Source organism: Trachurus trachurus (assembly GCF_905171665.1).
Source record: "Trachurus trachurus genome assembly, chromosome: 7".
NCBI lineage: Eukaryota > Metazoa > Chordata > Actinopteri > Carangiformes > Carangidae > Trachurus > Trachurus trachurus.
In genome coordinates this window covers 5986650-5999502 of record NC_139901.1, presented here as the reverse complement: position 1 = coordinate 5999502, position 12853 = coordinate 5986650, and the positions used below count along the sequence as shown (strand labels likewise).

General features: G+C 43.5%; 1 protein-coding gene across 1 annotated transcript; it reads left to right on the top strand.

Annotated features, from left to right (window-relative positions):
• Positions 1–216: 216 nt before the first annotated feature.
• actr8 (actin related protein 8) lies at positions 217–12120 on the top strand. Its single transcript, XM_083975864.1, has 13 exons — positions 217–441; positions 1484–1654; positions 1820–1930; positions 3870–3974; positions 4080–4253; positions 4445–4538; positions 5459–5591; positions 5782–5935; positions 6090–6185; positions 6542–6682; positions 8196–8505; positions 10582–10745; positions 11761–12120. Exons 1-13 carry the CDS (start codon positions 319–321, stop codon positions 11902–11904), a joined length of 1920 nt encoding a protein of 639 aa, XP_083831990.1. The 5' UTR covers positions 217–318; the 3' UTR covers positions 11905–12120.
• The last annotated feature ends 733 nt before the right edge of the window (positions 12121–12853 follow it).

Below are 12853 nucleotides of genomic sequence, written 5' to 3'. Positions count from 1 at the left end.
GTCATTTTTATTTATTTTCTTGCTTTCTATTGGAATTATTGTTAATATATATTTAACTTATACATGTACTTATTTTGTATATTCTTTGTAACAAAGAATAAAGAATTTGAAAAAAAAAAAAAGTAAAGTAAAAAAAAAAAAAAAAATCCATGGACCAACCTATGGGACCAACAGAAACCGCGGCTTTGTACCATGTGACCAAACGCGGAAGTACAATCCGCCGCTGCTGCAAAAAACGTTGAACTGGGTTTGGAGGCTGTGTACAGCGGGAGTTACCATAGTTTAACTGTGAATATTTGGGCTGAATTCAAAGACAGGATGACACAGGCTGAGAAAGACCAGGACAGCGGGAAGGAGAAAGAGAAGGAGAAAGAGAAGGAGCAGCAGCGCGGGGTGAAGAGACCGATCGCTCCTCCGGCCATCCCAGAGCCAACACAGGAGGTGAGCTGAGTTCAGCTGAGTCCATCGGGTCTATATAGCCTATCTGTGGCTCACTTGTGAACATGCCTGCATTTTAATACTAATAATAGCCTAACTGTCCATTATTTTTGGATTTTTAACTGACTGCAAGTGTTGAATCCAGACGGTCAATACTTTATTGCTTTAGTAGTTACTGTAGTGTAGGTCACAACTGTCACAACAGAGTTATGGATATTGTTTAGACACCAAAAAGCAGCATTAAGACAGTTAATTAAAGCCCACAACACAAGACAGCATGCATGAGCTGAATGATTAAACCTCAGTTCTCTAAATGTAATAAAGTACAAAGGAACAGCCTCACAACAACAGTAACAACCATTTTACTCACAGGTTATAATAGAAGCTAAGCGCCACCAGCTGCTGTTATTATAGTTGTAGCCTAATGTAGGAGTCAATAATAACTTTAGGAAAACCTAATTTAACCCACATTATCTGAGGATCAAGGACTATTGCCATGCAGACAGACACTAACCTGTATGCACAGTCTCTGATCTCTTCATGGAGGTTCTGAGGCTGACTCTTTGTTTCATGGTTTTCAACAAAAATGTAAACTTAAATCAGTATTGAGGGAGGCACAATCGCATTCATCATTTTGTAGAGGTATACTTACTTAAAAAGCTAACCTGGAAATCATCCACTCCAGCCTGTTTGCTCAGTGTCCCATCTTTTTTTTTTTTAATTCAAGAATCCAGAACAGCTCCTGCTTCGTATTTATTGTTCAGTACTTTTTTTTGTCTTTTCTATTTTTTCTCTTATCTTATACTCAAATGGCAGGCCAAACCCCATTATAAATTACAATAGCTGATTTCCTCAGATACCTAATTTTACCAACTGTTTAAAAACCTGTCAAACATCCCACTCAAACTTTGGTCCATTGAGTTGAACAGTTGTCAGCTATCCAAGTCTCATATGATCCTCCTGCATGTTGCTGTGTATGTACGTTTGTATTTGTCATGACGTGATCAGGCTTCTGATAACTCCTGTTTATTTTCGTCTTTTACAGCAAATACAGAGTAATTTTGTGGTGGTCATCCATCCTGGTTCGAGATCGCTGCGTATTGGCAGAGCAACAGACACTCTTCCTGTGACAATCCCACATGTGATAGCACGCAGACACAAGCAGAGCGGACAGCCCAGATACGAAGATGCCTGGCTTTTGAGAGAAGGTCTCAATGTGAGTCTAAAAAAAAATCACAATTGAAATGGAAATCTAAATTGAACACGAAGGGCTGCAGTCCATGAACAGTCTTAGGCACTGTCTTACTATACTGTTCAAATTCATTTCATATCCAGGTTATTTTGCCCTTGACCTTCATACCCTCTTCATTCTTTCCACCAGAAGCCGGAGAGTAAAGAGCAGAGGCAGAACGGGCTCAAAATGGTTGACCAGGCTATCTGGTCCAAGAAGATGTCAAACGGTGTGCGGAGGACTCCTGTGTCTGCTGAGCAGGTGTGTTGTATGACAGAGTGGGAAAGAGACGTGAGAGAAATGACACTGATGCAAAGCAGTTTAAATTGTATTTCCTATACGAAAGGTGCAATTTTTTATTTTTTATTTTTGGGCTTTTTATGCCTTTATTGGATAGTATCCACAAGTTTCCGAACGTGATCTATGGTCAAAACCGGAAGCCGGTTTTGGTGGAATTATATGTTACGTTTCCATGGTTTTTAGTCGTTGTCATAGTTGCAGTAAACGCATGGATCTATTAACACTGGCTTTTAACACGGATGTCAATTTGTGTGATATCCACTGTTAAAAGCTGGTGTGATGATCCATGCGTTTTACAGATTTTCATTGAAAAAAAAAAAAATCCATGCATTTACTGCGACTACTGAAACCATGGAAACGTAAACATAAAATTCCACCGGAAAAGCAAACCCGGCTTACGTTTTTGACGTTCGGAAAAAGGTGGATAGTTGAGAGAGACAGGAAGTGGGGAGGCAGAGAGAGGGGGAATGACATGCAGTAAAGGGCTGCCCGATGCAGGATTCAAACCGGGCTCAACCCACTGCGCCACTCGTCGCCCCAGGTGCTATATTTTTATTGGCTTATATCAGGGGTCTCAAACTCATTTTAGTTCAGGGGCCACATTCACCGCAATTTGATCTCAAGTGGGCCAGACCGGTAAAATAAGAGCAAAATAACCTATAAATAATGTGTAGTTAACTCTTAATGTTCCTCTTTATTTTAGTGCAAAGAAGTACATTATTAAGATGTTTACATTAAATGAACAAAACATGTTATGAACAACCTGAAATTTCATGAGAAAAACACATGCAATTTCAACAATATTATGCCTCTTCTGTCTTTAATGTAATTTTCACACATGGCAAATTCATCCCACGGGCCGGATTGGACCCTCTGGTGGGCCGGTTTTGGCCCACGGACCGCATGTTTGACATCCCTGGCTTATAAAAAGCATGGGTGATTGGTCTAGTGTTTATATCAGTGCACAATGTGACCTCTGTTGCTTTTGTGGTGTATGTAGTGAACTTGTGGACAATAATTAAAAACATTTCCACACATCAAATAAAAGATAAGAAACCAGAATGAAGATAAAATTACAAACAGAGTTTTTAACTGTTACTTTTTACGACGTCACGTTTCCAAAAATACTAATAAAGCACAATAAAACACAACACAAGCTAGGCCCTTCATAATCCAGGGGTCATACTTTTTCATGTCAATACTTTATTTATTTATTATGTTAAAGGAGCATTATCGCAAATCCAAATTCTTAATTCGGCCACTAGATGGAGCCAGGCGGAGCATATCAGATATAAACAAGTGGGCAGCTGTCAGAGAGAGACAGGAGCCTCGTTTAGTCCTCCCCCTCCCCCCCTCCTCCCTCCTCCTCCCTCACCAGGCTGAATGAACGTGCAATCGCGGGAAAAAGAAAACTCGCTAGTGGAAGCGGCAGCTCTACTCGCGCACAACGGCAACAACAGCAACTGCAACTTCCTCCTACAAATGTATGATCGTTGGTGTGACGTGCAGACCGCAGTGGGACGATTCAGTGACTGTAAGCAGCCTAACACTGCTACATTACAATTTACTGTTGCATTTTTCCGGTTCGGAGGTCGGATTTGCCAGTTCCAAGTGCAATTGAACGCAGCAAGCGCCGGGCCGGCTTGGATCATAACAAAGACAAATGCTGCATTTGCCCCACGGACACTATACTGTTGGCGATTTTTTTTGTAAATTTAGTTATGGCTCCCCCCGACCCATCTTTTGCATATTTCAGCTTGTTTTATGCTATTACTGCTGTATTTGCGATAATGCTCCTTTAATACTCACTGTTGTGACAAAAATATTACATGAAAAAATAAAGCTTACAGTAGACATTTCCAGTACATGCCCTTATCTGCATGTCTGTGTCTTTGTGTAGGCCAGAGCATATAACTGTCAGATCTGTCCAGCTGTGCTAGACAGCAGCTCCAGAGTGAAGTGGACCAACACAGCCCACCATCCTCCTCATCTGGTGGGAGAAGAGGTCAGTGAACGTGTCTCAGCAAGGTTTTTTTTTTTTATCTTATATTATCTTACATTTACCTTGAGTCTCTCTCCCTCTCTCTTTCTCTCCTCCGACAATCTCCAGGCTCTTTATGTGAATCCTGCAGACTGTTATAACATCCATTGGCCAATAGTCAGAGGTCAGTTCAATGTGCACCCCGGTCCTGGAGGCTCACTGACAGCCGTCCTGGCCGACCTCGAGGCGATCTGGAGCCACGTCCTTCAAAAGCTCCTGGAGATCCCCCTCAAAGATTTAAAAGTAGGAGAAACATCTTCACCTCCTCGTATCACTTCACTCTGTGGAGGCAATGATTAAAGTGTTTCGCTCACCGAGAAGACATCTGTCAACACACTGAGTAGAGAAAAAGAAAACATGGTGGTCTGTAAACCTGTTGATAGTGGAAAGACTTCTCACATTAACATTTCACCTGTGCACTGGTTCCCTGCCAGTATTACAGATGCATTCTACTGGTCCCTGATATCTACAACAGACAGCATATCAAGGAACTCGTCAACATGCTGCTGCTTAATATGGGCTTCTCAGGTATTACACACACACACACACACAATGTACATGTAGGACAGTACACACAACAAAGATCATCTTTCTCTTTAAAGGGGAATTTCAGTTTTTTTACAATATGGATCTTATTTTTTAGCATAAAATATGATCATCTACCCACTCAGATAACTTTGGTGTCATTACAAGTTGTTCCGACGAAATTAGATCCAGCCGAGAGCCGCGTATATCTGTATAATGTGAGTCTATAGGGCAGCAGAATGCAGCCTCTAAATAACACATTATCTGCCGCGAAGCTCGTTCATTTGACCAATATTTTGTTCTGATAGGCTAGTGCTATTCCCCTCTGAGTCCGGGGTTAGCTGTTATCAACATCCGGGGTCTGTAGGTTGACCTACTGACCTCTGACCTGGATGATGTCATCTCTGAGCGCCGCGCGGCTCATTCTGATAATAATGATTCCACTTCGGCATTTGGGTCCATTTTCAGTGCAACTTGCCGGAGCTTTAGTAAGTCCAGGTTGCGGAGAGGAAGCCTGGGGAAGCTGAATTTCGTCCAGCAACAAGCCGCGCAGCGCTCAGAGATGACATTATCCAGGTCAGAGGTTAGTAGGTCAACCTACAGACCCCGGATGTTGATAACAGCTAACCAGCTAACTCAGAGGGGAATAGCACTAGCATATCATAACTAAATATTGGTGAAATGAACGAGTTTTGCGGCAGATAATGTGTTATTTAGAGGCTGCACTGCGCTGCCCCGTGTTCTCGCATTATACGGATATACGCGGCTCTCGGCTGGAGCTAATTTCGTCAGAACGACCAAAGTTACCTGGGTGAGTAAATGATCGTATTTTATGCTAGAAATAATGTCCAGATTGTAAAAAACTGAAATTTAATTTAACTTGATTTAATTTACCTTCCGTGTGTGTTTGTGTGTGTGTGTAGCAATCATCGTGCACCAGGAGTCGGTGTGTGCTACATTTGGCAGTGGGTTGAGCAGCGCTTGTGTGGTGGATGTGGGAGATCAGAAGACCAGTATCTGCTGCGTGGAGGATGGAGTGTCTCATCGGAACTCAAGGTCAGTCTGTTTGATACAGCTCCATGAAAAATGTCTTTACCTTGGTTTGAATACAAAGACAGCGCACGCTTCTATACCTGAACACCAGAACAGTGTTAGCCACAGTGTTTGTGTTTGATTGTGTTTCTATTATATCTTCATTTCGATGTGTGTTCCACTGAACGTTCCGCCGCTCTGTTGGGATCCTCAGGTTGTGTTTGGCGTACGGAGGTTCAGACGTGAGCCGTACATTCTTCTGGCTCCTGCAGAGGGCGGGGTTTCCCTACAGGGACTGTCAGCTCTCCAGCAGGCTCGACTGTCAGCTGCTGCAGCAACTTAAAGAAACCTTCTGCCACCTGGACCAAGTGTGTGTTTTTCTTGTGAAAATCGTTTGTGAGAATAAAGCATCAGAACTGTTTCTGCTTAAACAGCCATAGTTGCTCTTAATAGTGGAAGAGAGAAACCTGTAGGTATTCTGATTTATTCAAAAGGTGTGTCTCCTCTACGTGTTCTCAACAGGACACGTCAGGACTACAAGATCATGAATTCAAGACACGTTTCCCAGAAGCCCCAGCGCGGCTCTACCAGGTTCGACTAGGGGATGAAAAATTACAGGTACAGTTTTGAAAAAGTGTCTCCAGCTTGTTGAATAGAATTATTCTTCATCTATGGTCGTGTTCATCTGTCTCACGCCAACACCTCCACTTCCACTACCTTAGCAGTTTTGTGTGAGCCAGAACATCCTGGAAATTGTGTACAAAAGCATAGTGAGCCAGTCAAACAGCACCTGACATAGAGTCAGGTGCTGGTAGGCAGCAGGAATGTAAAACATAAACTTGAAATTGAATTGAAATCCTTAATCAAATCAATGAAACTGAAGGCACATTCCCACATTGTGGATGATTAAATTGTTTTATTTAATCCTATCCTATGTTTTACTTCCCCTGTTTGTGTGTGTGCACATGTGTTAGGCACCAATGGGACTTTTCTATCCAACCACATTTGGCATCGTAGGTCAGAAGATGACATCGCTCCAGTACCGTTCCCAGGGCGACTCAGAAGATCCTCATGATGAACACTACCTGCTGGCCACACAGAGCAAACAGGACCAGGTAACACACACACACACACACACACACACACACACACACACACACACACACACACACACACACACACACACACACACACACACACACGGACGTAATTTTAGGGGGGGACGCAGGGGACATGTCCCCCCCACTTTTTCAAAACGCCGTTTTTGTCCCCCGCTGTTTTTACCGTCCACAAACAATGTTACACTGTATTAACACTAGCACCGCCATTGCACACTATATACCTATAACCGCCATGAGTCGTTCATTGGACGAACTGTAATAAAGCGTTAATTAGTGCTGTATAGGTGTTACATTTGTCGTAGTCTTTTAACAGCTACTCTGGGCCATGAAGTAGGCTGCACCCCGCAGCCTCCGCGAGGCAGGGGGGGCGGGGGGGGGACATACCGTAGGAACCCCGCCCCCGCCTGTAAAGCCGGGTTTCCACCGTATAAACGACCTTTTTTTTCTCTCTCTCCCTTTTACGGCAACATCCATAGTCCTTAGTGATCTTTGTTTGATATGTCAGGTGGAGCTGCCCATCATACCGACGCAGGATTGCGCCCCCCCTCCCCGCGTGCGCTCACGTCGGCGCTTTACATGAAGAGCACAGCGACTCTGTTTTTACACTAGTTTGCTCCTAAATACTGGCTTTATAAAACGAATTTCGTTTTCTTTTGATATCATATTGATATTTCCCCCCTGAATGTAGGCTACACCTCTTCTACAACTAGTCTGTCCAGTCTGGAAAATAATTTCTGCACCGTGCGTGTGCATCTGCGCAGCCTGCGCACGTGTACACACAGAGATACACATTAACACGCACGCACGCACGCACGCACGCACGCACACACACACACACACACACACACACACACACACACACACACACACAGAGAGAGAGAGGGGGGGGGGGGGAGAGAGAGCGCATAAGCCCAATAATGCCGGCGCAAATCGGTGAATTCTCTGGTCGTCCAATGAACGAACGTGGCGGTTACAGGTAAAAATGAGAAAACATGATCGATATTTTTTTGTGTGAGTAATATTGATTGTATTTAACAAAACGGGGTGCTGCCCAACATCATTTTAGGAAAGGTCACAGACTGGTGGACTTCAATGTATTTTTTAAATAAAGTTATGCACAAATGAAAATCAAAGTCGTCCAATGAACGGCAGTTGGCGGTTCTAGTGTTCATAGTCACAGCCATAGTCATTGTTCAGTCATTGTTTTATGGTATCTGTGCATCCCTAGTAGAAAACTAAAAGAACTGCTAGAAAACTGTAAGAAACTGAAAGAGTTTGGGTTTTATTAAAAATATGTCCCCCCCACTTCTAAAATCAAAATTTCGTCCATGCACACACACACACACACACACACACACACACACACACACACACACACACACACACACACACACACACACACACACACACACACTCAGACATATATCTAGCACACTGACTTGTAGATAGACAGATGCTCTCTGCTCCCTGACCTCTTTTGCTCATTCTCTCATTTTGTTTCCAACAGTCCTCCAAATCTGCTGCCGATCGAAAGGGTGTCTCCAGGTCGGGTGGAGCTCTGGATGGTGAGATGAGCAGTCAAGGTGGGATGGGAGAGCTGTCTGACCTGCCCAGGGGCTGCGGGAGTGGTGGCATTGGAGGAGGGCTGCAGGGAGAGATGGAGCTTGGGTCTGCTCAGGGAGAGTGTCTGATGGGGACAGGAGAGGTGGATGAACCGCTCTCTGCTCACCTCTCCAGGAAGACTGCAATAATGAGCCAGTTTGAGAGCAAAGCACTGGGCCTTGATAAGGCCATACTGCATAGCATCGACTGCTGTGGTAAGTGGTATTTCACACACACACACACACATACAGTCATACATATATCCATACAGTCCTGTAAAAAAGTATTTCCCCCTCCATATTTCTTAATTTTTTTTGCATATTTGTTGTAAATGTTTAAGATCGTCAAACTAATTTTAATATTTAACGAAGATAACCCAAGTAAATATAAAATGCGTTTTTTAAATGATGATTTCATTTGTTAAATGAAAAAAGCTATCCAAACCTACCTGGCCCTGTGAAAAAATAATTGCCCCCCCTTGTTAAATCATGAACTAACTGTGATAAACCAAATTCTTTGGAAAGCTGAGTTTATTTTAACTACTATCCACACCGTGGCCTGATCACTGTCAGACCTGTTGAATCAAGAAACCACTTCAATAGAACCTGTCTAAGGCCCCGTCCAGACGAAGCCGTTTTTTTCTAATCCGGATAAATACTTTATCGGATTGGCCTCGCGTCCACACGGATCCGGCGTTTTCAGGGGGTGAAAACGGTATTTTTTGAAAACGGGTCCCAGAGTGGGAAAATTTGAAAACGCCGCCCCAGCGTATCCGTCTGGACGGCCAATACGGATTTTTTCAGAAACGATGATGTCATGCCCCCCGCCGCTCTACCTGTAACCTGACACACACACACACACACACACACACACACACACACACACACACACACACACACACACACACACACACACACACACCGCTGCAGCAGCTGCTGCACACTGACAGTCTATGCACGTAACAACAACAACGGCCGACTAACGTCGCGTCGCTCAGACGCTGCGGCTGAATCGCGCCTGTTTAATCATCACTGATCATCATATTTACTCTGACACGACTCCCTGTCAACATTTAATCCCATGTCTGAGTTTGAATACAGCGGGGAACTTCTTCTATTGAATTACAGCGGGGACTTCCCGTCTTCTTCAGCTGTCTTATGTGTGGCAGGCAGCGCTACAGCGACACACACGCTCCACACACACGCCTGCTGTATGTAGGTACTACAGCGTTTTGGGTCGTTTTCAGGTGATCGTGTGGACGCAGATATTTTTGAAAACGATGCCGTGTTTACGGAGATTTTTTTCAAAACGATTAAGAAAAAGATCGGATTCGGTGAAGCCGCGTATTCGTCTGGACGGGGCCTAAGAATGTGAAGTAGGCTAAGAGATCTCAAACAGCAACACATCATGCTGCGATCTAAAGAAAATTCAAGAAAAGATGAAAAAACTAAATCATTGACATCTACATGTATCACTCTGGAAAGTGTAACAAAGCCATTTCTAAAGCTTTTGGACTCCAGTGAACCACAGTGAGAGCTTTTATCTACTAACGGACCTTGAGGTCATGAACTGGCGGCCGGACGTTCTCCTTCAGGATCTGCTGGTAGAGACCAGAATTCATGGTTCCATCAATTTCTGCAAGTCGTCCAGGTCCTGAAGCAGCCGGCAGCCCCAGACCATCACACTACCACTACCATATTTAACTTTTGCTATGCTGCTGCTCTTTTTGTGCACAGAAATGCTGTGTTACTTTTACACTGATGTACCAGGACACACACCTTCCAAAAAGTTCAGCTTTTGTCTCGTCAGTCCACAGAATCATTTCTCCAGATTTTTGGTGATGATCAAGATGTTTTTTTTGGAGTGTTGTTTTTGCTCAGCAGTGGTTTTCACCTTGGAAATCTGCCATAGGTGACATTTTTGCCCAGTCTCTGTCTTATTTTTGAGTCATGAACAGTGACATTAACTGAGGTCAGTGAGGCCTGCAGGTCTTTAGAAGTTGTTCTGGGTTCTTTTGTGACCTCCTGGAGGAGTAGTCGCTGCGCTCTTTGAGTATTTTGGGTGGGCGGTCACTCCTGGGAAGATTCACAACTGTTCCAAGTTTTCTCCGTTTTGTAAGCATTCAATAAGGGGGCAAATACTTTTTTCACAGCATTGTATATAGACATAAAGATATCTGTCACATATTGCACACATGTTAGTATCTTATTGACAAGAAAGTAAGAAATAGAATATTATCTGATGCCATCTCATTATTATTATTGATGTTTGTATGATTATTGTTATTACAGCATCAGACGAAACCAAACGAAAGATGTACAGCTCCATCCTGGTCATAGGAGGGGGGCTCATATTTCGTGGTGCTCAGGACTTTTTGTTGCACCGGATAATCAACAAGATGCCACCGTCCTTCAGGAGGCTGGTGGACAATGTGGAAGTTGTCACCAGGCCAAAGGTAACCAGGTCTTTGTTTCACATCGTCTTATAAAAAGACAGAGCAGAGCTGCAGTAGTAGGTGTTCAGTGGCCTGCGCTTTAAAGGGATACGCCGACATTTTTTTTTTACGTGTCTTACCTCACTCCCGAGTCCATGACAAGCAGATAGACACCATCCTTTCGACTGTGCGTGCAGTAACAAGGGAGATACTGAGCCCGTATCGCCCGTAATTAGCTTAGCTCAAACGCTGGAAGTGCATAGGTAATGGTAGCCTGCCTCCACCTAAAGTCATCAGAGACACTCTTCAGCAACTCTTCGTCTCAGAGCTGACAAAACTCTCCGGTAAGGCATCTTGAGCGGTCAAATGCCGGTAACGGGACGAGATCGGTCAAAACGGAGGGTTTATTTTGGTTCAAGCTAGCTACAGTATGTTGAGGGTAGGTTAGCTTCCTATTTCAAAGTAAAAGCACAAACTCTATCGTCATGGTTTTCTGTATGTAAAGGGCAACGGGTGTTTTATTTTGTGAAAGTAACCGGAAGTGCGTTGGTCACAGCGGCTAGCTTGAGTAGCGCCGAATTCGTCCGAACAAAATTGTAAACAGCTGGTATTTAGACAAGTTAACGACACACTGCTGATCTAAACGGCTACTTTCTCGCCTAAAAACGTTTGAAATGTTGATAAAGTGACATATTTACAGGGTTTAGAGCTAAAATGAAATCAGCTTCTGACTGCTGATTTTAGCTTGGGTAGGAGGCAGGCTAACATTACCTATACTGTACACTTCCAGCGTTTGAGCTAAGCTAATTAGCGGTGTGCCAGCTCTGCCCGTATCTCCCATGTTACTGCACACACAGTCGAAAGGATGGTGTCTATCTGCTTGTCATGGACTCGGGAGTGAGGCAAGACATGAAAAAAAATGTTGCCGTATCCCTTTAAATATGACTATACTGTACATACAGCGTAGAGCGATGATGTAATGCTACACACAGCTCCTCTAATGTACTCTACACTGATTGATGTACATATATTCTAGGACATGGACCCTCGTCTAATACCATGGAAGGGGGGATCAGTATTGGCATGTCTGGATACCACCCAGGAGATGTGGATTCACCAGAGGGAGTGGCAGCGCTTTGGTGTCCGAATGCTCCGCGAGAGAGCCGCCTTCGTCTGGTAAAGGGTGAAACCAAACTCAGCAGTGCATTGTGGGAAATATGTTGACAGTATTACTTCAGTCAGTTACAAGAGTTACTGCTAACATCAAAACCTTCTTCAGTAGCGTGAGCTGGATGTTGGCCCAAAAACTGGCAATTAATTTGAACAGCATTTTAATGGGGAAGGAATTTGACATGTAAATATTACTTTAAACTGTCCATGTTAATGTAAGTTTGAAACTGTAAATAAACTTGTTACCAATCGATGATGGAAAAAATGTGTCTTTCTTGGAATTATGAGCATATTGGACTCTTATCTTTAATCCAATGCAAGTCAAGTGTCTTTGCTAGTTTCAGACCAACACAGTTGTCATTGTCTCATCCAGCACCCACGTTGTTTGAATAGGAAATACACCTGCACCTATCTAAACACCATGTGTTCAGTGTTTAAACAAGGCATGGTCAAGAGCATTGTTGATGCAGTGTGAAGTGATTGGATAACTGACCAGCAAAACCTTTATCTGAGGTCAGTGGTGCAGCATTTCAAGACACACAAACAGTGAGCTGAAAATTACCTGTGACGTTACTGTCAGTCAGGTGAACATTATCATGCAGTCTCAGAAGGTCAGAGCTTCTTTGTAATGTGTTGTATAATTTGCATGAGCCACAGAGAAGCTTCCTTCTTATCACTTGGTAAATCATCAGTGTTTCCACTTGTCACCTAATTGTGTTCAATTTTGTAACAAACTCAGGATTTATACTATTTTCATCATATATTTGCTCAGTGCTTATCTGTCAGTCACAAGTGGCCATGGTTAGAATCTGATTCCAGTTGTGATTGGTTTATTGCATGTTCTAACTAAACCGCTCTCAGGAATCATTCATGCACCTGTCGCAGGATGATTTCCCTGCACCTCATAGCTAAAAATAAACATCCCTAAGCATTTTCACCGTATGCTTCTGACAACGGGC

Excerpts from the sequence above, each read along its gene's own strand:
- actr8 (XM_083975864.1), top strand. The coding sequence starts at position 319 with ATGACACAGGCTGAGAAAGACCAGGACAGCGGGAAGGAGAAAGAGAAG. Across the intron at positions 1,931-3,869 it reads CTCCTGTGTCTGCTGAGCAG|GCCAGAGCATATAACTGTCA; the intron begins GTGTGTTGTATG and ends GTCTTTGTGTAG. Across the intron at positions 4,254-4,444 it reads TCCCCCTCAAAGATTTAAAA|TATTACAGATGCATTCTACT; the intron begins GTAGGAGAAACA and ends GTTCCCTGCCAG.